We start from the raw sequence: 26,251 nt of genomic DNA, 5'->3' as shown, positions 1-26,251 counted from the left end.
TAACTGCCAGAAAGCAGTCTCTAAATTAGAGTATGTTGTCCTGGAGCTGTTTACTTTCCTCCTCTGAGTTACAGAGAAAACTAATAACAGTGAGAAGCAGTCTCTCTGTATTACCTTGTCTTGTGGTTCTGTACTAAACTATATTATTCTGTCACTGTGAAATACATTTTCTCTGTAATACCTTGCCTTTCATCTCTCCATAAGTACCTTGGATCCAGGGAGAGCTGAATTAATACATCCATCCACCCACTGTATGAAAAACAATGACGTTGTTCTGGACCACAATGTATTATCCTGTCTTGTTTAAGGAATTGGTTGCAGTTCATTGTTATCTTGTCTCGCTCTCCCAGACTAAAAGAAAATGCCAAGCAGGACTCGGACAAAGTCAAGAGCATCAGCCTCGACCTTCAGAGGAAAGAGGACGACACTTCAGACCTGAGAGAGAAACTAGCCGACTACAAGAAGCAGATCCAGCAGGTCCAGAAAGAGGTACGCATCATTTTTTTTATTAAGACAAAGTCAGGAAGTCTGTTGCCAATAAATTTTAATACATTGACAAATGATTTGCATGCTTTAAAGACATAAGCTTCTCTGGTAAAATAGACCCATTGTGTAAAGATGAGGGTAGCGGAGACAAGAGCCTCTGCACATGACACTCTGGTCTCACGCCCAGTGGACATTTCCACAACATCTGGAATGACAGCGGATTGTCTGCAGAAGTCGCGATGGCGCCGAACGCGACACAGCTGAACACAGTGGATATTGTGGGTTATTTAAATCACTTGCATGATTTAAACTAGGGCTGCTCAGTTATGGCAAATATCATAATCGCGATTATTTCGGTCAATATTGAGATCGCAATTATTTAACAGAATTAATCATTGACTTTGGAAACATCGTGCATTTAGAAAGAAAATTCTGTAGCCTATATTTTCAAGTTAAATGCATCAAACTGATGCACTTTGAAAGCAAAATGAAGAGGCAGATCTATGAACCCAACACACTGGTTGTATAGATATGAATGGGGATGACACGGCATTGAGAAAATGCTGCACTGAGGACAGTCTGTCCCTGTTGACAGTCGTACCGGGAGCTAGGAGCCTCGTCTTTCCCCACAGGGAGAGAGGGCACAGCAAGCACCAAGCGGAGAGGTCCGGACGAGGGGTGCTGTAAAGCGCCACCTTCACCCCGGGCCTTCCGAGCCGACCTAGAGTCGGTCACAGCGCTCCACAAATACACCCGGTGAAGGCCAGCCAGCCCTGGGGAGAGTTCCCATGAGGGGCTCCGTCCACCCTGAGCGGCCGTCCCTGACCCGCCGAGCGATGCAAAAGTGCACCGCCGTGAAGGATTTATAACACAAGACAAAACAAGAGTGTCATTGGGAACTGGAATGTGGCACACTAATCTTTTATCTTGATTATCTTGTTTTTCGTAATCATTGGAAACCATAATTGTGATTGCAAGTGAATTTTGATTAATTGAACAGCCCTGGTTTAATCTCTGTTGCAGTCTCCTGATTTGACGTTTCTTTTTACATTTTTAAAGGTGTCATATTGTAAAATTTGAATGCATACTTGAAAATATTCTATGGTCCAGAGGAAGAACACTGTTCAGTGTTGAAGAACTTGAACACAAAAAAATGGATCACTGCATACTAATTGGACACTGATATAAACAGCAGACAGCTTAAATTACTTTGATCTATAATGTTGTGCAAACTTTTGTTTGACTTTTTTTTCCCCCTGAAGATCTCGACCATGAGAGAAGAGGAAAAGGTTTTGAGGCAGAAGCTGGCTGACACGGAGAAAGCCAAGAAGCAGCTTCAGTCTGACGTTGCCAACAGAGACAGAACCATTCAGCAACTCAAAGTGGTAAGATAATCTTTCCCTTTTCCATTTACCAGACCAAATCTCTGAAGGCTTTAACTCGGTTTGCACTGGAAGAGCTGCACTCTGTTCCTGGTGTGTGCTAGTATGCAATCTAGCAGATTTCACTTTGGCTCCCTCCATACTGGTATATCGATGTGCCATCTTCATGCTCTCCTCATTGCTTCATCTCCTCCTTTCCTCCTCTAGGAACAATCATCTGACATCAAGTCTGACCAGACGCTCTACCAGAAGGCCTGTAAAGGTAAATGATGGGTGTTTTTGTGTGTGGTTCACTACAGGAAAAGCATTTTGTCATGTTTGTGGAAAGAGATCTGCCTTTGAGTTCAGCATGGCCACTCTTTTCTAGGGCTGCAACGGATGATTATTGTCAATATTGATCTATATAATATCGAAAGTGAATCTCGCGAGCAGTTTTTCTGTTGAAAGATCCTAAAACTTTGAACTTGTCTGACCTTTTACCTGTTGTATGGAAGGGCAATGAAAAGGAGAATACCTCCCTCAGGGGTCAACATTTTATAGAGCAGAGCAATTTACATGTTATTGCTCTGGCCAGGTGTTCTTTAGGTTGATTCTGGTGTTCTGCTTGTAAACCTGTACCTTGTGTGTGTGTGTGTGTGTGTGTGTGTGTCTGGCTGGGTGTGTTTTTTGTTGATTTGTAGACCTTGAAGCGAAGGAGCGTGTGATGGAGGACATGCGTTTGGCTCTGACGGAGCAGGAAGAGACGCAGGATCAGATGGAGCAGGTCTTGGAGGAGAAACTTAACCTCATCCAGGAGCTCTCCAGCGGTAAGGATCTGAAAAAATCAAAGAGAGAACATGAACAGCAGACCCAGATATTGTGGAAAGAATGTGGATTTCATTATTTTGATTTTAAAAATCATGGGGTTTGGCCCATGGACAGCTTAGTCTAATCCTCTTATCTTTGCAAGCTGCAGAGAAAAACAAGACTGTGCATAAAAGACATTAAATGAAGCTGACTGGACACTGAGACTGGAGTAAACTTGTATTTCCTCACAGCAATAACACATTTAAATTGGATACCAAAGTCAGCTCAGTAAGTCAGCCAGTGTTGTGTCGCTATGAGGACAGAAACACAGGAGGCAGAGTGTGAAGTATAGCACACCACAAGAAGATGCACAAATAAAAGCAGATGCAATAAAACCCCCAAATAAAACTTGATTTAGTCACAGGCTCATAACACCAGACCAAATTCCATTTTTTACGTCTTGCTTGAGTGTTTCCTCCACCACACAGGTTTATTATCTCGACTACTTTGAGATTATTTTTTTTAAAGCAATACCTTCCCAAGGCACAGATTTCAGTTGAAACTTTCCATCTTTAAAAACTATAAATGGCAAGATTTATAGTATATATGGAGATGTAGTCTGTCACTTGAGCAAAGATTATAAATCTATGTTTGGTCCTACTTATTACACTTAGTAAATTTGGCTAGGCAAGACAGTTATATAAAGTTAAAACTTAAAGTTAAACTAAAAATACTTAGTTTCCTCTTTGAATGTAAGTATTCATTTTGTTGAAACTATCTTCTTCACTTTCTTTCACTGTCTGTTTTTTGCCATTACAGAGGTGGAGACATTGAAAGGGATGTTGCTGCAGCAGGACCGACGTGGAACCGACCGTCACCGCCAAGTCGACAGCCCATCAGATGACCTCAAGCTGGCCAAACAGGAAGCTGCCCAGGCTCAGGAAAGCTTGAAGGTAACGAAGGGAAGTTATGTTCAAATGTTGTGTTAGATGGTGGGACCAGAAGTGTTTGTTCTCAAATGCAACGTGTGAAGGAAAAAGACGACATTCCTATTGGAATAGATAATTAATCATTCCTGTTGAAAATGTGATAGATCAAGAATATTTTACTGAGGTGATTCTCAGTCATCCACAAATTTGGCGCAACAGTATTTGTACGTCCCTCTCTGGCAACAAAAAAGCAACGCTTTTTTTCAACAAGGAATTACTGTAAACTGACAACTCACCCTGATCACATATACAAAACTGATGTCTGTTGTCAGATCAAGGTAGCTTGTCTTGATGTAGGCAGTTGTAGTAGATACCACCTTTTTTTTTGTTGATATAGGCATTTTATTAGGCATTCCAGCTTAAACATGTTCCAGATATTTATACAGAAATCCTCTCTAAAAAGAATTAAATAACTGTTTTGTGTACAGCTGTGTGCAGAGAAACACCACGTCGAACGCAAAAAGTGGCTGGAGGAGAAGCTGTCCCTGATCGGCCAAGCTAAAGAGGCGGAGGGCAAGAGGAACCAGGAAATTAGGAAGTTTGCCGAAGACAGAGAACGCTACACTCGACAGCAGAGCCAGCTGGTAGGAAGAGGGTGATATTACACAATAAACAATAGCTGATGCATGTAGACATGTCAACATGTTAGAATTAATCTCAAAGCACAGATGAGCTTAAGTACACCTGCAGCTAAAGAAAAGTCCTTCTGAGACTGATGACAGTTGAACCAAGTATTGACGATATAGAGTTGAGGATTAAACCATTTTGATTTGTGTGACATTATGTTTTTTGCCTCACTTGTGTTAGTGGTCTAAGAATAGCAAATTTCTCTTTTTTTAATTTATTCAACAGGTTTGTTTTTTGATGTTTTGGTGTAACAATATAAATATATAAATGTATACGTTTCTTTTTCTGTATCTCTTTCTCACTCACGTTCACATACATACATACAGTACAAAACCAGTGTTTCCCCTCCACATATTTTACATGTCCCTCTTTGTCAGGAGTCCTTGTCATCCCAGCTGGCTGAGAAGGAGCAGATCATGGAGAAGTGGAGGAAGGAGAGAGACACTCTGGTAGCTGCTTTGGAGGTCCAGCTACAGAAGCTTCTCTCCAGCCAAGCAGAGAAAGACAAACTCATCCAACAGCTACGTCAAGATAACAGACAGCCACCACAAGAGGTCAGTATAACATAACAATGATGACAGACACAGGGACCACACACTGGAGATGTAAACTGCTTTTTACACCAGAGACTGACCACGAGAATTTGAGTGAAACATCCTAAAGTGTTAGATCTGCTTCAGTTAAAAGGGGAGATGAAGATGAGGCAGAAGATGCAGGTTGCAGTAATAGTATCTCACATCTCTTAGTCCGTTAACATTCCTCTTGTGTATAAAGCCCTGAGGCTTTTAATGGATCACTCAGCCTTCAGTAACAAAGAACTAAAAACAAGTAGCTGCTCTCCTCTAGTTGAGACATCCTATGTTTCACCTCTGTACACACTCCAATCAATGATGTCAGAGCAATTTGTTCCCATTATCCGTCAAGGCAAAACACCTGCTGTGAAACTATTGATCGGGGGGATTTAGCCGGAGGTGAAACTTTACTGAAAGTTTGAACCACACCAACAGTTTTCTGCCCCATTTCACTCTGTCGATTCAACCTTTAGATAGGATTTGTTGGAAGAGCAGACCCTAATGTTGTGCAAGGAGAGAGACTCAGTCAGCAACTTTACCGAAACCCTAAGGAGGGAAGGGAGGAAAGGGAAGCAGTGGAACACAGTTTGCAACAAAATTGAACAGATAGATAAGAATTACTTGACATTACTCTCTCTACTAATTGGTTTCTGTAATGTTACCCAGTGGAGGAGTGTACTTGGTGGCAGAGATTCTTCCACTTTTGTCACACTTTTGAGCAGCTTATCAAAGCTGTGGGTCACCACTAGTTCCATCTTTCTTCCGTTTCCTTCTGTGGTAAATTGCAGGAGGTTTTGTAGGTGAATCATCCTTGTTAAAGTGGAGCCCTGTCTCTGTTCCACATATATATATATATATATATATATATTTTTTATTTTTTTTTATTTATTTTTTCAGTATTTTGCTCTTTGCGCTCTTACATTTTGTCCCCACTGAGCTTTTGTTTGGTTTTCAAAGTAACATTTTGTTCTCTCTGAGCTTTTGTTTGGTTTTCAAAAATAACATAATTTCTCTCATTGTAACCAGGCAGCTTCCCCAGGATAGCTACAGAGCAGACAGTGTGAAGGGCAGGCTGCAATGATTCACCAAATCAAATTGATGCTCGCCTCAGTGTCTGGTGTTGCTGCATTGATTAAAACATTTGGGAGAGAATTGCAGCAAATTTTATGCAGGCGTCTTTGTATCTGAAGAGCCACAAAGGATATGAAGGAAACTCGATACGTGCAAAAAAGTGCAAAACCTGACGCAGCAGTGATATCCAAACTGCAGCGCTAATCATAAAAGGATTATTGAAAGCATTGATTTTTTTTGGATTTATTTTTTTATCAACAAATAACAATTCAAATAGGATGTCTTCGTTGTCTTCAAAATTCAATGTAAATTTGAAGGTAATTTTGAACCAAATTCATGTACAAAGATTCATTTTTGCAACCAGTCGTTTAAAAAGGACACTTGATCACACTCCATAATATTTCATAATGAATATTCTTATTTTACACAGCTGTTGGTTTGCATTAGATTAGTAACTGCGTATTACCCCAGCATCACAGGTTCAATGCCAGAAAGTAATGTCCAGTGAAAAGCATGCACTGTTGGGCATGTCCACATCTGAGGAGCGTTAGCACTTCCTGAGACACTTTTAGAAACATTTGGAAGTTTGATAGCAACTATGGCTGAGTTGTCATTTTGTTCACACATTTAAAGACATTTCTTGTTTCATTTCATTTTAGCCATATGTCACTCCAGGCCAACACTATATTTTGCCCTGGGATCCTACTGCTGTCTGTCAAAACTAATGCTTTTTAATGTTTTCAGGGTGAGGTGAGGGTTAGGGACCAGTGTCATGGTGCATTGCAAGCAATTTCATCATTTGTTTCACAAACAGCTCAATCTCGCCAGAGTTTTCCACTGACTGCGTTGTCTTGTACATTTGCCTCGGGATATTTGGTCATGCCCATTTAGGTTTCATGGTTCCGTGCTCGCTCAAAATGTTGTGTGGCTTTATTTTTGTTTCTCCCTGAATATGAGCTGTACATCTCCCATCTTAAATGGCAACCTCTGATTTGTGTAGGAAAGCAATATTTGAGTTAATTGTGTTTGTTTACAATATATGCATTAGAAAGTGTTAAGGAATAACTAGGCCTAACTAGATATTTTTGCAAAGTCGGATAATTTAAGCCTGACGTTTTTTAATTTTGTGGATGTTTACCGATAAATAACGGTTACGTAGCCTGCTTCCTAGTCCAAAAACAATCCTCATTATTGGTTGCTTGTTAAGTTTCAATTATACATGGTTTAATCTAATTTTCTATTGCATTAATGGTTCCAACCAAGCAACATTTTTGGTGAAAAGCATAACATTGAAGGGGGGGTGGAGACAGAAAACATCCTTCAGTGTCCATGTGCTTCCTGTTACAGAGTGGTGATAATGGTGGCGTCGGCGTGGCAGAGCATCAGGCTGCTCTGTCTGAAAGGGAGGCCGAGATCCTGCAACTGAAGGAAGAGCTCAAGGCCTCAAACGCCAAACAGGAGGACACAGTCAAACAGGTCAGTCTTAAAGGAATACTCAACCCGAAATATGATTGCTTGCTTAAAAGGTGGCATTTTTCTAAAGATTTGTGGTTTCATCCTTTGCAAAGATCAGCAGCAGTGTTCATCTTGAATTTATGTCTCTTATTAGAATCTTTTCATGGTGGATCAAAATATTGCAAGTGTAAAGGAGTTTACACACCCAAATATATCAGAATGTTCTTACATTTTGTTCTACTTAAAGCACACCTGAGCTGAAAATACTCTATCTTTATATAGAATCTATCAAAACTGAGTAAGCTTCTCAAATCACTCCAGCATCATAGTGCATTTCTCTGGTGTCCAAATGGCCCAAAACAACGTCAAAGAGAGCCATATACTGGAAATTATCGTATTTTTTCAAGTTCTAAAGAACACAGCTTTGTAGTTATTGTTTCGTTCTCGAAGCCAAAAATGCTTGTGGTTCGCACGATGGCAGGCGGCGGCATAGTTTTGCTCTCATCCTGATGTTTGTTTTTATATTTGTGCTAAGGCCAGGATTGAAAAGGTCAGAGTACACAGCATAGAGACACAGTAAGAGCCTGGCAGGGTAAATGTTTGTGTTTGTTTGTTTGCTTTGGGTTTTAGCTTGACTCCTCTGTTGTCATTTTCTTTTTCAACCGTTTTCAAATATCTTTTGTGAGGTTTAAATGCACAGTGGGAATGTGAATAATGATAAAAGACAGTAAGATAATTAATGGAGTAGACAACACAAAGTTGCATGTCAGTGACACGGAACATGTCACCTTTTTACTTGTTTTATTCATGGAATGTCCTCAAGCGAAAATGTGGCCAGCAGACCACAAACTGTTATGACTTGGAGCATTTTGAATTTCTTGTTTTGAGCTTGAGTACATCTTAACAGCAATGTTCAACAAGGATTGGTCGTGTTTCACGGTATGTTGACATTGCTAGTGTTAAACTTTTCTGACACGCTGTCCGGTGGATTTAACAGCATCTGTACGTGAGAAACCCTCAGCTCCAGGAACTGAGGAGGCCCTTTGAAAATGCTGGAGATTGTGTTCTTTGTTATCTGTAGAGCTTTGTCACCTGGCAGATAAATGTGGGATGAAAGTTACACCTGTGGTCACGATTTACGTTGTTTTCAATTTCTTATTCTATCTGTGACAGACTAAAAGCAATGAGAGCCCTGCTACATTGGTTGGGAAAACCCAGTGTGAATCCATTAACAAGAAGTCAGGAGGAAGGAGGGATACCAGAGCGTCAGTCAGCAGTCAGGTAAGCTCATGAGAGGAAGTGAATATGGAAAAGATGGGTCTGTGGTATTCTTCATGAATCAGGTCCAAAACTTTAATTCTGGGTTTGCAGACACTTGTTGAACATAAGTTATTAGATTAGAGGTTTTCATTTTTTCTATGATGTTTTGCAAATATATATTTTCAAATGAAACAACGACACAACATTGCGTTTGGATCAGAGTCATTCAGTGAGCGCTTAAGGGCACTTTCACAAGTTAGTCCGAATCAGAGTGAAATTGATACTTTTTGTATTTAGTCTGGTTCGGTTTCAGAGTGCACAAATTAAAGCAGACCAAATAAAAAAAGAATCTACTGAGGGGCGTGTACGAACGAGCGAATTAATTATTTTCGTCTCGAGAGCTGCCACTTCTATGCAGGGAATCACAGACTTTGAAATACCGCTGTCGAAGAGTTTTCACTCTGACTCTGCACTGATCTAGGCTGCTGTGCGCAGGAATTCCTCCTCCAGTTTATCTCCAATTTACTCCATAAACGTCACTATTTTTGTGGAATTTATTTAGCGTATTCTGTATGTTCACTTCGGCCCCGATGTCAAACAAACACTCATGTTAACCTGTCATTTACCTGTATCCATCTCAACAAATGCCTCCACAGGCAGCCTGCGTTTTGGTACGTACCAGAGTTTGATTAAACCTGACTAAATGTTGGCTTGTGAAAGCCCCCTTAAATGACTTTACAGAACAGGCTGATGATTTGAGTAGTATCACACTGTTTTGTTTACATTTATTTATTCCAAAATTGCCAAACTCTTGGCTTGCTACACAATTTCTACTGCTAGAAAGGGAAAAAAAAAAAAAACATCCAATTCAAAGTGATGCTGCATATTGTCGACATAAGGTGGCTGAGGTAGTCGATGGTCAAGACATTTTGGTGTGCACATTATCTCGGTCTCGATCATTTGGTGGGAGATATTCCAAAATGAGCCAGCAGCTGGTCAGACAGGAACATCAGACAAAATGAATAGGAGCCAGTTAACCTCATCATAATACTCCATAAATGTTGAATCATTTGCAAGAATATGATTTCCAATTCCCTCATTCTTCTTTGGTCTGAGGTCTAAAGGCATCAGTATGTTCGGCACCTTGTAGTCACAGACAGACCAGCCTGTATCCTCAGACCTAGACACATTTCTCTCTTGAGTGACCATGAAATGACCTTTAACCTTAAAATCACGTGCGGTCCCACAGGGCTCAGCTGGCTATCCGTCCGTGCTGGACTCCTCTGAGATTTCCACAGAGAACGGCAGGATGAGCCGCTTCCCCCGGCCGGAGCTGGAGATCTCCTTCAGCCCTCTGCAGCCAAACCGCATGGCTCTGCGGCGCCAGGGAGAGGAGAACACCGTCACCGTCAAAATCACACGCTCTGCACGCAAGAGGAAGAGCGGAGAGATGGATAAGGTAAGATCTAGTCAAACAAAAAGCAGCTTGTCCACACATTCACCAGGTGTTAAAACATGTTTTATATCCAAAGTAAGAGATAATTAAAAATTATTAATAAGCAAGTTAATCCGTGAGGTGGTTTGAACACAACTCTTTTGCCCTTCGTGGATACATTTCCTACTATCTGTTTCCAACTACAAAAAATGGCAAACGTGAAAACATCCCACTGTATGGTGCTGCATTTGTACACCCTGTTCCCCTCTGGTTTCCAAAAATAAATCCTCCCTTGAAAACTAAAAAACAACAGTGCAACATGAGCCGCAGAGATGGGCTTTTTCAGTTATCTTCAGAGATGATAGTTCATTTTTCACACATGCTCTGCGGAGAAAATGTCACTGTGAAACCTTTCTCTAAGCTACTATCAATCCAGCACCGGGTAGTGCAGGATTGCCTTAACATTTAATTCTGAGAATGGACCAACAGCAGTTGTACTTCTAAACTTGGCACTTCTACACCAGTACATAAAAACTCAAAACGATTCCCATGAATACGTTTGTACTGATTTTGAAATAATACAGTGATATATGAAATGGAGGTATTAAAACGTACGTAGTGAGGTTGCCATTGTGTGCAAATTTCGTGATTGCAAGATCTTTGGTTTTGAATCTGGCATTAGACAATAATTTCTTGTGATTTCTCCTTTCTCATTCTCTGTTGCCCTCTTTGTATGTTTTACATATAATAGAATACAACTTATAGAGGTAAAAGTAAGGCAACATGACTCTGGTCAAATTTTCAGATTTTTTTTCTACTCAGAATTGAGATCATGATTTTCTCCCATGACTCTTCGTGATACCATTTTCTTTTCCAGCGAAACAAATATTTATATGTTATTAAGTGTCTTTATGTTCAAATGTTTTCCTGTGTGTTGAAAAAAAAGATACAAATGTTAATTAATACACAGGTCACCTGTTGCCAGGTGTAACTTGGGCTTTTGGGAGACTTCTTACTCAATGTTTTGATCTGATGTTGGCAAACCATATTTTTCTCCAGCAGTTATTAGAACCTGCTTCAGTCCTGTATGATCCTCAAGGGTAACCCAGCTTGTTAACTCAGATGATACACTCATGTGTGTGTCTGCCTTAACTGCTGCTCGTCACCTGGATTTAAATGCACAACATAAGGCAGTTAGCACAACATGGAGTACAGTTGCGGGAAAACTTTGAGTAGCCTTTGTCCAGCAACACATGAATCCATTGTTTTGCAGTGGTGACCAGAGCGATATCTTTGGCTCACCTAGGTAATAATCCATGCCGTGACCTCTGTAGTTGTTTTTTTTAAATGCTCCACTGGATGTTTGAGTGGTCAGTGATAGGGAATTTCTACTGAAGATTTCTGTTGCGTTCCCAATTTCATACTTTTTATTTTTATTTCAGTACGTACTGCAGCTGCCCTTACAAAGTACACACTGTTGCATGCAGGTTGCACACAATTGGGCAAAATTTGCCTATATGAATGTATTCATCAACGTTATACACACACGAGTCGCAAAAATATGTAACGTTGGTAGCCCACTTACACTTGAAGTCTGTCATTGCGGCTTCTGTCAATTAGCTGTCAGTGAGCTGTGAGTGAGCTGTCATCTGTCTGTGCTCTCTCGTGTTTATTTTATAGATAAGTCACTAGTGACCAGTGGCGGCCGGCCAATAGAGGGCCACGGGGCCTGGCCCCACCCACCTTGAGCCACCAAAAAAAAAAAAAAAAAATTATAAAATTATTAATTATAAAAATTATAAAAATTATAAAAATTGTCAATATGTGTGTTTTTGACCTATGGAATATACCCGTAATATTTGTAAAATAGGATAACTGCGCCAAATATCTGCTTTCCTCCTTGAACTCTCTGCTAGTGCACCTCTCAGCTGCTCTGCTGCACGTGCACTTTCTGGGGCCAAATGGATTTGGCCCAAGGAAGGCGGGTCTAATAAGCAGTACAGCCAATCACTGATTAAAGATATATGATTACAAGCATGAATGACATACAATTCATCCAATCAGCGCCGTAAAAAAGACTTCCGGGAGGGCCAAACTGATTTGGCCCATGGTGTGCGCGCGCACGTTCACGTGTGTCTCTCTCTGTTCTCGTCAGGGCTCATGTCAGTTCTCGCGTGATCTTGTCTTCTCGTCTCTCGCTTCTCTCCACTTCTCTTCTCTCACAGCCCATTTCCTTTATAAATGATCTGTCGTATGTTATATTAACATACTGAATTGTATGAATAAGATGTCCTTATGTCAGTGTTGGAATAAATGATAAAAATGTAACTGCAAAGTAGTAATGCGTTTTTGATACCTTTTTTTGCATTGAATCGTACTAGGATGTTTGTTGAAATTGATTGGCCCTACCCAAAAAAAAATCCACCAGCCGCCACTGCTAGTGACGTATCTTCCGCTGCACAGAGGATTGTGGGTCAGAATAGCCAGAAAAGCATGCTGGCTTGCATACTGCAAAATGCGACCTGATGCAGTAGGACATCCTGGTATTTTTGACATACTGCATTTGAAATACTATGTACTGGGACATACTAAATCTTTGTATTTCACGCTGAATAGTATGGTAGTATGGGTATTGGAACGGTTGTACTAATCCATGGTGTAACTCTTGCTTGCAAAGTAACGTAGGTGCTCTTGACATCATCGTCTGTGAATCCAGTTCTACACAGCAGACTCTACATGTCTGTATGGTACGAGTACACCGGGGTTTGGATACATTCGCATTTATTTATTCTACCTCACCGGTGCACATTTTTGTTCTTCCAAAAAATCTTTTTCTTTCACCGCCTTTTATTCTCACAAGTGTACTGCCTCTCTCGCTCCCTATGAGAGCTCCCGTGGAGCGTCACACAGTTCTCATTTGTTGATCTAGAGAAATTAGTAGTGTTTGTCTTGCAACGGATCTCCCTGCTTACACAAACATAGCTGAATTTTTGTCCCGTAAAAAATAATTTTGATTTAATCGTAGAGCCCTAGGTATAGGACAAGGATAGAAATATTTCTGTAGAAAGGCACCATTATAAAATATGTCACGTCTAATAGAATACATACAAAACATGTGCAGTAGAAAATGCATACAGCATTTAGTTAGTGCACAAGCACATGCCAGAAGCTCAACGAATGCAATTTGCATACCGTGTAGGCAAAGTGTGACTAGTACAAGTAACAAGGTCAACAAGCCAATCCCACCTGTACCGTTTGGAAACAGAGTTTACACCCTGTGAACTGGTCGATAACTGGATGCTCTGTGAAAATAATTGTAAGTCACACATCGTCTTGAAGACAAATCCCAGAAGAGACCAAAGAGGCTCCATGGAAACAAGAGCAGACTTAGTAGAAAAGTGAAGCTGCACTGGAGGGCAAACGGGGTAAAGGTTGTTTTCAGGACATCGCCTCACTGGAATTTGATGTAATGCAGTTGAGGAGCTGCGCTTATGTTAATTTGTGTGTTCCGACTAATGCAAGGGAAGTGGGCTAATGCCTCTGTTAAATCTGGCTCCCAAAGGCATGTGACACATGTACGTACATATTTGCTCTACATGAGTTTACAAGACACCACAAATTAATATAAATCAGATCAAGAATGCAGCACTTACAATATTCCAACTAAAAAGAAAACGAATACGCATCATTTTCATAATCATGTTTCTCAGACCTTTTATTTGTACAACTAAATTTGTAAATGATTGATAAAACGTATATCGTATGATTATAGTAGAGAAAATAACATAAGACTAATGTCCATGTGGCCTTAGTTAGAGAACGTAAATGCACTAAAGATTAGCAGCAGCATTTTTTAACATTTATACACCAGAATATTTCAGAGTTTTGTTGATCATTTCATAAAAAAATTGACTCTCTTACAGTGATTAATCATAGATAGAAAAGAAAATATGAATTCTGCGTAATCATACAGGTTGCAGAATCTATTTTCCCTCCTGAATATTTTATAGTATCTGCCAACCTCAACATGTAGAGGAAGAAAAGCGGTTCTTAATTGTGCAACTAAAGATTTTTGGCGTCAAAACCATATTTTTGCTTCATATGTATATGTGTCCTTCATTTTAACAGAATATTATTCTTAACACCTGGGGGAAAAAAGCGTACCTTTAATGACATTAACACCACGAGTAGATATAAAGCATACAGTATAGATGGTAAAAAAAACTCGCATGCATGGGTGAGAAAAAACAATCTCATTAATGATAACTGCCACTTACAATGAGAAACACACTCTCTTTAGTGATACTTGTACACACCTACACACACACACACACACACACACATACTCACTCCCCCCAGAGAACATATTAAACAAGCATCCCACTCAGAGAAACACGAGGTCGGGTACAGTTCACTTGTCACATCACTGTTCCTCTGTCACTGTCTGCAAAGGTTAACGCTGGTTGCAGCTTGTGCGGCTCCTGTTTCAGAAATCACTCACTATTTTCCTTTTCCTTTTTCTCTCTTTGGCAATCGTCTTGAAAAACCTACATGTCTGCATTTGGAAAAATAAGAATTGTGTTGACAGATGCAAAGTACAAGATTGTACAAAGGTAACGATAATTTAATATACGATAATATAGATATCTCTGCGCAAATATAAACCAGTCAATATTTTCCTGCTGCCTCTTTCATTTTGTCATTAATATTATATATCATCATTATTGTAATTTCACAGTGTTGCCTGCTTGTTACTCATCCTGTAAACACTGAATTTCCCCTGTTTCCACATAATCCCAAGTGACAGTGAGCTTGGGAGGTGCTGATTTATTCGGAGTTCTTAAGCATGAAAACACCTTATGTCGGTAATTCATACTTGTACGTGCTCGGTGTTTTAAGTTTACCACTGATAAAGTTACTTTAATAGCAAGTGCAACACAAGCCATCGAGCCAATTTTGTGCATGATGGACCAGAATGACAAAATGATAATATCAGGATAATATCAAAGGACAAATAAAGGAGACTGTGTTTTGCTTGATACTCATGGTTGAGATGTTCTTTGACGAGTGCAGCAGCTTTTTAAGTGGTGACTTGATAAATGCCGCAATCTTCAGGCTGTGGGTATTCATTTCATACGGTGTAAACTAACAGTGCTTCGTGTGGTTAACCCGCAAACAAGTTTTCATGTTGCATATTTTGTTCTTCTCTGATAAAGCATCATAAGAAACACTCAAAACACATTTGAATGCAGTAACTTGGCTCCATATACTCCGTCACTGCAACACAGTGCAGTAGAAATGTCTTTCTTCTATTAGCCACACGTGAGTGCGCATATGCGAGCGCGCATGGGACACCGACCCGGGTGATTTATACGTGTAAGAAGTTACAAACAGTCCCTTTTAACCTTAACCTTATTGTTGATCCATATATTGGAAATTATAATTTCTTAATATTAATATGATGATGATGATTTCAAACATATTGCCCAGCCCTATTGCAGTACGAGGCATTTCTTATCAAACATGTAATTTCCCTTTAAATGAACCCACAATTAATCTATATGCCTCATCTAACAATAACATATTTATTTTATATTCCAAGAAAGTCCTGTTCTGGAGTTGGTAGTTGTTTTATATCTTGTTTTGTTGAATTGAGAGCATATAACCCCCAGGTAGTACGTGACTATCCCCATTATACAAGCATAACACTGTTTTCATATACAATATGTCATGTAGAGCCAACGCAAGTTTTACTCCTGTTGTTTGGGGTTGATCGTAGTTATGGTGCCATCCCATCTCGGCGCAGGTTGGCAGATATAAATCAGTTTGACACCCTTGCTCTGGGACTTGGCAGTATTTTGACAGCAATTTTCACACCTTCAGTGACAACAAGCTTCCCTGAATAACTGTTTGTCACCAAGGGCAAGGTTATAAATGCTATGCAAATCAGAGTACATGTAGGCTTTTACCATGTTAAAAATAATAAAACTGACAAAGCTGAGTCCATTTAAAATCGACTTATTCTTGTAATGGGCATTTTGGTTTGCAGCGATTTAGCAGACAAACATCAAAAAGACCATTTGCAGAGGAGAGGTGCTCATACATGGCATCACATTTAACATGGCACACACTCCACTCTATCTTTCCAGGAAAACTTAATCTCCCTAAATAAGATGTATATTTAACAGAGGATTAAGTCACCTACCCATTTTGTTCCACAAAATGTTGCTACAAAATGCTGTCAACCTTGCCCTCTAGAGCAGTGTATAAAATCAGAAGTGATGTATGAAGTACTTATTCATAGCCAGAGGAACGAACGTATTTTAGCCACCTAAATAAAAAGGCTTACCTAAAAAAATCTGTATCCGTTAAGTGTACTCTATATTTAGAATATTTTCACTGCTTTATCCTGCCATCAGACAGCCCCTTCCGACTGGGAACTGAACTGAAAGTGAATCTTATCTGTGCTCTCTTCAAAGCCACCAGACTCAGCTGCCAAAAACAGTATAGGTAAGTTCCACTTTCAGTTCAGTTCCCTGTCGGAAAATATTCTAAATATAGACTCTATATTTAGAATATTTTCTGTACTCTATATTATAGAGTACACTTGAACTGATACTGATTTTTTTTTGAGTATGGTGGATAAAATATGTTTTGCTGCTGGCCCCCGTCCACAGCAGTACATTGCTTTGCACCGGTGCCTGTCTGCTTCTCTAATTTGGGGGCGTGCCGACCGCCATCCACTGTAGGTAATGCACGGACTATGGATAAGTAACTCATACAACCCCACTTCTATACACCCTAACTAACCATTTAAAATGTTCGAATAGTGAAAGTTGGTTATTATGATTACAGCAGTCCGCTAATGTTGCCTTGGTATTTTCGTAAGTGAAGTGAACTCTGACGTTATGTAAATCTACTTGAGACTCAGTTTTTCTGAGATGGATCTCGACACTACAGTCTTGGAAAGTGAACCTTGCTGAATAAAAGATGAAAATCGTTTTGAGACAGCACCAAGAGGAAAGCTATTTAGAAACTGAATCAACTGTGTGATGCAGCTACTTGAAACATGTAGCTCACTTAAGTGTTTTTGATTAACAGTTTGAAAAGTAGAGGTAAAAGAAGGAAGTTTTCACATAACTAGGGCAGGGTATCATTTGAAGTTTTGCAATAGAGCCGAGACGATACCAGAGTTTCCGATACTTGTATTTGATACCTTACTTTAAGGAATATCAACGTGTTTTTGTACAAAACTGCTTTTTTCATTCACCAAAAGAGCCAAACCTCTCAAAATCTAAATATTCAATTCAACAATTACAATTTCTAAGAACAAACTTGCCTGCCACAGTGACAGGCAGTGAAAAAAGTTAGTTTCAGACCCTGATTACCCTTTGTATTAGGAGAAGTTATTTTGTTTTAAGGAGGTAGTGAAGAGAAATTAAAAACATTGAGGAACAGAACGAGTCTACCTTTTAATTCAATGAGGAATATTGTCACTTTTACTGGATCATTAAAAAAATGACAAAGTGCAGTCATTAAAACTGTTTTGTGAGTTTGCCAAACCTCTAGACTTGGAGCAATAAGAAGGACAGCAGATATTGTACATCTTCCCTCCTCAATTTTTTAAAAGCGTCTGTAGTAAGACGTGTGTGAAGGCATGTTAGCGATGTGCCTACATACTCTGTCAAAAGCTCCTTAGCTGGAACATATTAGGCCAAATTCATGTAACAAGTACTCCCCCCATGTAACTAGTCTCTTTTGACTCAGTCTCTTTGTACTCTGCTGTTATGACGACTTTTTCTCTTTTGATACCTTAGCAGTGGGAGTATTTATACAGGGGTGTAAGCTCTGCGATGAAACCCCAAAGTAATTCCACTAATGACTGCGGTTCTGCCGACAAGAACGTCAGCGTTCAGGGTTCAAGAGAGACAACTGGAACAGAAACAGAGGGGAGGGAAGTGTAATGAAAAGCCCACAAAAAGATGCAGATGTTTGAGTTGGGGAGGGGTTCTACAGCACATCCAAAGTGATGTGACATCAGATTTTATTCTGTGGATCTGGGGCACTTCAGTTAACATTTATGAACTTGAACACATTTCTTTTAAAATGGCAGTAGAAAATAACTGAGACGAGAAGATGGGACAATCAGACAAACTCTCTGTGTGTATAAGGTAGGGCTGTCAATGGATTAAAAATATATTTAGTATTTAAGTATTTAATACTCTGACAGGTACTGCACTCAGCGTAAAATATATGCTCAAATCATAACATGGCAAACTCAAGCCCAACAGACAACAACAGCTGTCAGTGTGCTGACTTGACTATGACTTGCCCCAAACTGCATGTGATTATCATAAAGCGGGCATGTCTGTAAAGGGGAGACTCGTGGGTACCCATAGAACCCATTTTCATTCACATATCTAGAGGTCAGAGGTCAAGTGACCCCTTTGAAAATGGCCATGCCATTTTTCCCTCGCAAAAATGTTGTGCAAGTTTGGAGCGTTATTTAGTTTCCCACAGGCTATAGTATGATGGTTGGTACCAGTGGATTCCTTAGGTTTTCTAGTCTCACACGGTGCCAGTATCTTCACTCTAGCTTTAAAACTGAGTCCGTTACAACCTAAAAATCGCAAGTTGCGTTACTGCGTTAAAGAAATTAGTGCCGTTAAAACAAATTTGCGTTATCGCGTTAACTTTGACAGCCCTAGTATAAAGATATTTTTCACTGTACATAACTGCATGACAATTAGCTAAAACTCCGTAAACGTGAAATGTAGATTGCCATTCATGCACAATTTTTTAGAGATGGTCTTTTTTTTTCTTTTTGTACACTTTGTTCTCTAACCAATACCTCCATTCATGCTGCTGCAATGACCCAGTTTCCACTTAGAAAGCAATGGAGCCTACCTCATCTGAACATATGAGAAAAATAATTTGTGGGGTTTGAAGTGTCAAGAGCCCAAGGGGTCACGGAAGTGTCAACACTTCAATGACCCTGTCTGCCTTCATACAGTGCCTAGCCAATGAAGCAGGCTGATGTAACGTTTAGTACCCAGCAACAGGAAAAAGGGAGAGAATAAGGTGCAGAGAAAAAACAAAGGGAGAAGGTGAGCTCTAAAACCAAGAGAGAATGAGCCAAAAGAAATTGAGGAAGAGAGTGCAGAGGGAGGCGGAGGCAGCACAGAAAGAATAAATTGAGAGAGATTGGTTAAGGGGTTAGAGGGGGGGGAAATGCAGCCAGGGAGGAAGAAAGTGAAATGAAACAAGACTGGGGAGGAAGGACAGATGGAGAAAGACAGCGGAGGGAATACAGCAGTGGAGTGGAGAGGAGGGTAGAAGGAAAAGAAGAGAAAGCAGGGTTGAAAGAGGAGAACGGGAAGATGAAAGTGGCAGTCAAGCAGCGATTCGGGAGGGGGGAAGTTGAATGTCAAGATGAAAGAGGAGGAATTGTGGGTACGGTGGTTGGATGGGAGCAGGAACAATAAAAGGCAATGGAGGATGGATAAAAAAGAGAACGGAAGGGGCTGACACAGCGGTGACAGTCGCTGCTGAGAGTTTAGATCTGAGCGGAGTCGAACTGCGCAGCCTGTACTTAATGTACACATCCATTAGCACAGCATATCCTTCATGCTCTCGCTTTATCACACACAGTCGCAACCCAGCACCTTCTCATATTGTCAGTAGACAATATAGCCTGTAATTATTTACTCTCAGACACATGCTGCAATGTGTTTAAGTAACCTTAACGTTAAGAAAAAAGTCATAGGATGTACTAATTAACTTTTTAATATACTCAAGTGCCAACAGACCTAGTGCCTTAACTAATTGCTCGGTCACATATTTATACACATAGACATTACATATAGTTCTTACACTAGAAAATCTTACAAAATCTAAAGTCCGCAGATATGTTGTATGCTTGCGTCATTACATGCATACTCAAAACAAACCACACATTATAAAGTCACACAGTCTATGCTCACTGAAATATACTGTTCCCAGTCACACAACATGTAATTGATCACAGCTAGCTCTCACTGTCCCTCTCCCACTCCAGTTACACAGCCTGTAATAGAGGCTTTCTAGTTCCATCACAAAACTCCTACCAACTGCGTCAGTTGGCATCGCGGAGACTCGTTGGAGAAATAACTGCGTGGAAATAACTGCTAAATATGTACTTAAGTAGACAGGCAAGATGAGAAAATATATATTTTGGTGGCTTAAGAGAGGAGGTCTTTGGAAATGTTACTTGCGTCATTAGTTGTGGTGGAGCATTTTGAGAGAGTAAGAATCCTCCTGAGACCATGGCCAAAATAACTTTGAGTAGCTAAGTGTTCACTGTAAAATAAAAGCATTTTGACTAATAGTTACAGTGTCTTATTTTGGAAAAGAACACGCATGACATTTGCATGTAGTGCGAGGATATTTTTTGATAATCGGAGCAAATCAAGTGACTCAGTGTAATGTGAAAGGGTCACTTGAACTGCTGAACCCTCGATGATTAACTCAAGTGTATGCTATTTGTCTAGCACCAGTTTGAGATTAACTGGTAAAGAACGAGGAACATCTAGCAGAGATTAAATATTTTAAGCGATTGACAGCCCTAATATTTTTTATTTAGTTCTTTTGAAACTGAGAATCTGTACAGTAGGTATTGTATGTTTATTATATTAAGCTACTCAAAGCCAGTGTCGCTTCAGGGTAAGAGAAAAGCAGTATGTGCGTCAGATGGCATTTTAGATAATCTGAACAGCATGTCTCTGCCTCATCCCTTCACTCAATCTCCGTGGCAGCAGGATCTTGGCCTATCCTTGATCCAGCCGAGAGTCAGCGGGAGCACAGGCAGAGAGAGGCTCACCACTGATTAATGGGACACTTAATAGGGCTCTCACAGAGGTCAGGGAGAAAGTGAGAGTCACAGAACGCTCAGACAGACGCAGACAAACTGGAGTCCTCGGAGCTTTTAGCAGGAATTGCAGATTTGCAATTTCACAGGTCAGTCACCTAAAAACAACAACTCATCCATCTCGCTCAGTTTTGCGCTTCAGCTCTTCATTAATTGGACGGAGTGGGTGAGTATTTGTGGTGCGCGAGTTTCTGTTTGGCAGTAGTTGTGATGCATCGACGCAAATGTAAGGTGTTGCTTTCATTGTGTCAAACCCCAAAGGGGGGCAGCATTGTTATAACCACCTTAACTACAAAACAGAATATAACCTATTGATCAGTTAATGTACTTAACTGCAGTAGCTTTTCAGTACAAATACTCCCTTCAGCATTAATGGAACACAACTGAAAAAGTCTGGTGGCCTCAAAAGACACAGTAATGCTCCAGGAGACTGCATCGGCACTTTAATCTTAAACAATGCTTCAACTGCTTCCGTTTTGGGTTTGTTTTCTTCTTTCAGTATGTTCCTCATGGCACTTAAATAGCTTTGTTTTGTGGCTGTCTCACAGAAGGCAAGTCAGTGACTCATTAAACATTCACTCTGCGAACAACACACGATTTATACGAGTGATATGCATCTTCAAACACACAGAGCCTATTGGTTTTGAACATTAAATATGAATGGAGCGGGGAGTAGTTGGACACTTGGGGTCCAACAGGGCTTGATAAAGAGACTCCGCACCCCACGGTGGCACCAACGACACTTTATATCCAATCCCATCAGGACCTGGACTATATCAACTTTTAATGCTTCCTTTCAAAACGACATGAAACATTAAAACATGTCAGTGCTTCCATCTCGTTAGTGTCTGAATAGGTCATGAAGAACTCAAAAATTTAACTGAAAAGATACATGAGTAGTTACTTGTGTATATATTTTGTGTATACCACTTCTCAATGTTAGTGCTGTGAACAAACAAACTACTACTATGCTCCTCCCTCCGTTTATCAGAGGGATTCCTATCCAAGCTCTTATCTTAACAATGCTTAGACTGGTAGCTTTCATTCTTGGATTATTCAAGGAAACTTTCTCGGCTTCTGCTTCATGACATCGTTGATCTTTGCATACTTGCGTTCACCAAATGGTGGAGATGAGTGTCAGTCTGTCCCATGGCAGTGTTAGTGTTAAACCTGCAGTAGGCAGAATATTTTTGGCATCATTGGTCAAAAATTCCGTAAGTAACCTTTCAGCATGTTGTAAGTAAAATGTTGTGAGAGAAAACTAGACTTCTGCACCTCCTCATGGCTCTGTTTTCAGGCTTTAAAAAATCAGGTCGTTTCAGAGAGAGTTCCTATTGGCTGTTCATTCAACGGAGGCAGCTGTCAATCACTCGTGAATTCCGATCAAACGGTCAAACTAGGCAGCGCTGATCAAATATAAATCAATATTCTGTTACTGTAATGCCTATTTCTCTCCTCAAATGTTTTCAGAAACATCTTGTAGTGTACTGTTTAGCTGTAAAATGAGAAAGTTTGGTCAGGCTGTTGGGCGGTGCTTGGTATTTCCAAAACAGATCTCAACATGGCTGCCAAACTTTCTAATTTTACAGCTAAGCAGTACACTACAAGATGTTTCTAAAATCATTTGAGGTGAGGAATATACATTACAGTAACCGAATATTGATTCATATTTGATCAGCGCTGCCTAGTTTGACCGTTTGATTGGAGTTCACGTGTGATTGACAGCTGCTCGGAGACGGCAAGGCTCCAGCTCGGCTCTGATTGGTTGTTTTCCTCCGGTCTGTGAAATCTTGCAGATGCCATTAGGAGCACCGGAGGACACAGAGGCACATGATTTTATTCAGATTACCTGTCTCATGCACTACTGTCAGGATATATAATGACAGTTTTATAAAAAATTACTTTTTTTAATCATATTTGCTCCCTTTCTACCCACTGTTATTTTAAGTGCTTACATTTTCTAAAGTTAGGACGCTTTTTCCGGTAAATCATGTTGAGCCTGATGCACTGGCGGGTCATTAGTCTGCCAAAATTACTTTATCACAGCAAATGGATAAGCTGCATTTTAACTATATTTTCCTTTTTCTTTAATTCAAGATTCGTGCAATCTGTTTTCATGTTTGTCATATTCATCATTAATTATAATTTAATAATAATTAGGATTACTTTTCAAATGCTTGTCACATGAGAAGCGTTCCTCTTTCTGCTTCCTGCTTTTAAAACATAGTTAGATGTTGTAGATGCTTCCAATTTTCTTGACATTTGTCTTGCTTTTCGAAGTAATTATATGGTCGAAATCAATTAAGTCTTAGTGGGTGGCGCTGCCATCCTGTCTCTGACTGTGTGGCTTACACCATCGCAACAAGACACCTCAAACATGGTTCCAGTAACAACTTGATCATCATTCAAAGTCAGTGCTCAGTTTGTGTTAGACCGCTAGTAAACAGTATAATTAGCAACATTACTAATGCTTTTCACTACGTGAACGCGGTTTAACCAGACACTCACCATGTTAGCCATAAAATGTTTAAATCGTAGGATTCAGTTCTCCTCTTCTGTTTTATTGTATGAGCACGTTAATGCACTGCTTGTTCTTAACCACGTTCTTTCTTTTGTGAAGTCTCACATTTTCAGGAGGAGTAAACGACGAACAAAACTTGAGGTACATTTTTTTTTTTAACAAAACCGCATCGTGTTTTCACCCTTCCATACTCATAAGCAGACAAACAAACATTCCTCATCACGGTCATCACATTCTTCATCATCATATACCACATTAGTGTAGTTTTCACTTCTGGGCCCAAAAAATGCAGCACTACCAAACGGCTTACTCGCCATGAATGTGTTACACAAATTTATACAGCAAGTTCCAGTATAGCGGTAAGTGTAAACATTAAAAGAGGGCTTCTGACCAGAAGGCTGCTGGCCTGAATTCCATACTTTCCTCACAAGAGTACAGGGAAATGAATGAGGAACAGTGAGGCTATGATGCAGAAAACTGTGGGTGTTTCTGAAAGTGAAGGAAGGATCCTTCAAGCTGAATTTAAGATTCAGTATTTTTATTGTCACTCCAGTTATACAAGTACAATCGTGTGAAATGCTTTTTCTGAGAGGCTTCATAAAAGAAAACAAATAAATAGTAAATATGAAGGACATATATATTATAATACAATGAAATATAATAATAAAGTATACGAAGCAATACAAATATCCATTTAAGAAAAAAACAAAGATTGCATATTGCACAGGGGCTGGATTGCACTTTGTTTGTTTGTGTGTGTGTGTGTGTGTTATATATTTAATATTCTTATGGCCTGGGAGACAAAGCTGTTCCTCAGTCTGCTGCTGTGTTTTTTGGGGGTCCTGCACCTCCTACCTGAGGGCAGCAGGGAGAACAGGCTCTTGTGTGGCTGTTTTGTTGTGAATTTCAAGGATGCTAAGTCACAGAATCCCGCCGAAGGACTGTTACAATGTCGAGGATCCTTCAAATTCTACAGAGGACTGAGTCCTTCATTCAGAGGACTCTCAAGGATGCATGTCTGTATCCTCCGCGCTCCTAAAACACCCAAAATTCTATTTGCACAATGCATTTCCTGTCCACCGATTAAAAATACACTAGTAAACTTTCAGTTGTTTCACCTCAGTAGTCAGCCAAAATCTGTTTCTGAACAAATGTGATTCAATCCAGTTGCTGCATATTCACTCATATTAGATCTGCAAGGCCTAATTGAAAAGTTTGTTCCGACTTTCGTCGCTCGTTCAAGACGGGTTTGGTGATTTTATTTTGTTTCTGTCGAGTTTGAAGTGTGTCTTACAAACGGCGAGGTAAAATTGCTTTGTTCATCTATGGAATCTGGTCGCTTTGAGGAGAACGTAATGGCTTTTTCTTTTAATAACTTATGCGGTAAATTATGGCTTTATTTTGACCCAACCAGAGTTGGTGATTGTTGGAACATTGGAAAGAGCTAACCAAGACAGATTTGCTGTTTCATTTTGTTTCTGGCGAGTTTGAATGAAGTGTGAGTTAAAATGACTGTGTTTTTCAGTGGAGTCTGGTAGCTTTGAGGAGAGCATATTGATTTTATGTGTTCTACCTTAATGAATTATAATAATTGTCCAAATCCCTGTTGATTTTATTTGTTTTGAATAGGCCAAAACATGTTTTGAATCTGTCTATATTGTTTTGAGGAATGCAAAAATCAATCTTCCTACCAGACATTGTTCTAAAACAAGTTTAAAAAAAAGCCGAGCCTCTGTAGAACCCGACTTGGAAGGACCCGTCCTACCAAGGAATCATCCTTGTCTTTGAGAAACACTCAATGTAATATATTCATCCAACCTTCCCTGCATCAGTAAAGATTTGAAAACAGATGGCATAACTGTCTTGCTCTCTCTCCTGAGTTTTACAGTGGGGGGAGAGACAGGCTACATTTACATGCACATTATCTGATTATAGCCAATAACCAGAGTAAAGCGTCACACCAATGAGGATGTTTACAAGGGTTGCTTGTTGGAGCGTTCCATTAATTTACCCATTTCCATGCTACACAATAAAGTGACTAATGCCTGAAGACGCCCTCTTCACATTATTCTGCAATGTCACAGATGCCCTCCAGTATTTCCCCTCAAAAACAAGTTTCTTCCATGATGCTACTGTGGTATAACCTTGTGGAACAGTGTAGGCCTGCTGTCCAATCTTATTTCCCTCCTATAAGATGGGGGGGGGGGGGGTTATTTTCAGTGGAAAGTAGCAGAACTATCTCAGCATTTGTTCAGCATCTAGATTTTTGTGTGTTGAAAAATGTGTTAAAAACTGATTGTTCATAGTTGGATAAGGTGTTTACAGGTTAAAATGCCATTCAGTCATGTAACTACATATCTGACTCTGATCATGCTCATTGTAACTATTAGGCAAATCGCATTAACATTTAATCATAGTGTGGTTTTTACATGAGCTCCACCTTGCTTGTGTTTTCTGCCTTGATCACATTTGATCGTTTTTGTGCATGAAAATGTAGCCACTGAGAGCAGTTAGTGTCTTAAGTCTTCCGTCGTAAACCGCTTTTCTTTCTCTATTTGCACCATGTTGACTAGAGAGTATTTGGGGGGGAAAATAAGCACTGCTCTGGTCTGCTTTGTGCTCTTGTTGCCAGAGACTACTGATGTTTTTTGGGGGAGTCAATCTAGCTGTAGCCTGTTCTTCCCTCTTACAGGGAGGTCAGAGTTGAGATTGAGCCACAGGGCAGTGCTCCTGGAAATAATTGGGATTCAGTTCCTTGTTC

At 40.0% G+C, this 26,251-nt stretch overlaps 1 protein-coding gene across 4 annotated transcripts in view; it reads left to right on the top strand.

Annotated features, from left to right (window-relative positions):
- LOC141774400 (kinesin-like protein KIF20B) overlaps positions 1-26,251 on the top strand; it is a 64,263-nt gene that overhangs the window by 24,660 nt on the left and 13,352 nt on the right. Inside the window, exons 21-31 of one of the 4 annotated variants that reach the window (XM_074647055.1) lie at positions 351-489; positions 1,749-1,871; positions 2,076-2,130; positions 2,549-2,674; positions 3,474-3,607; positions 4,072-4,227; positions 4,648-4,824; positions 7,261-7,389; positions 8,542-8,649; positions 9,878-10,087; positions 23,590-23,631. In XM_074647055.1, the coding sequence (XP_074503156.1) occupies positions 351-489; positions 1,749-1,871; positions 2,076-2,130; positions 2,549-2,674; positions 3,474-3,607; positions 4,072-4,227; positions 4,648-4,824; positions 7,261-7,389; positions 8,542-8,649; positions 9,878-10,087; positions 23,590-23,631 (1,399 nt within the window). Of the gene's footprint in view, positions 1-350; positions 490-1,748; positions 1,872-2,075; positions 2,131-2,548; positions 2,675-3,473; positions 3,608-4,071; positions 4,228-4,596; positions 4,825-5,868; positions 6,148-7,260; positions 7,390-8,541; positions 8,650-9,877; positions 10,088-23,589; positions 23,632-26,251 lie in introns of those variants that run through there. The other 3 variants (XM_074647053.1, XM_074647054.1, XM_074647056.1) reach the window with 3 other exon arrangements.

The sequence above is a fragment of the Sebastes fasciatus genome, chromosome 9 (assembly GCF_043250625.1).
Source record: "Sebastes fasciatus isolate fSebFas1 chromosome 9, fSebFas1.pri, whole genome shotgun sequence".
Classification (NCBI taxonomy): Eukaryota; Metazoa; Chordata; class Actinopteri; order Perciformes; family Sebastidae; genus Sebastes; species Sebastes fasciatus.
The sequence above is the reverse complement of the archived record's forward strand: the minus strand, read 5'-3'. Positions and strand labels throughout refer to the sequence as shown.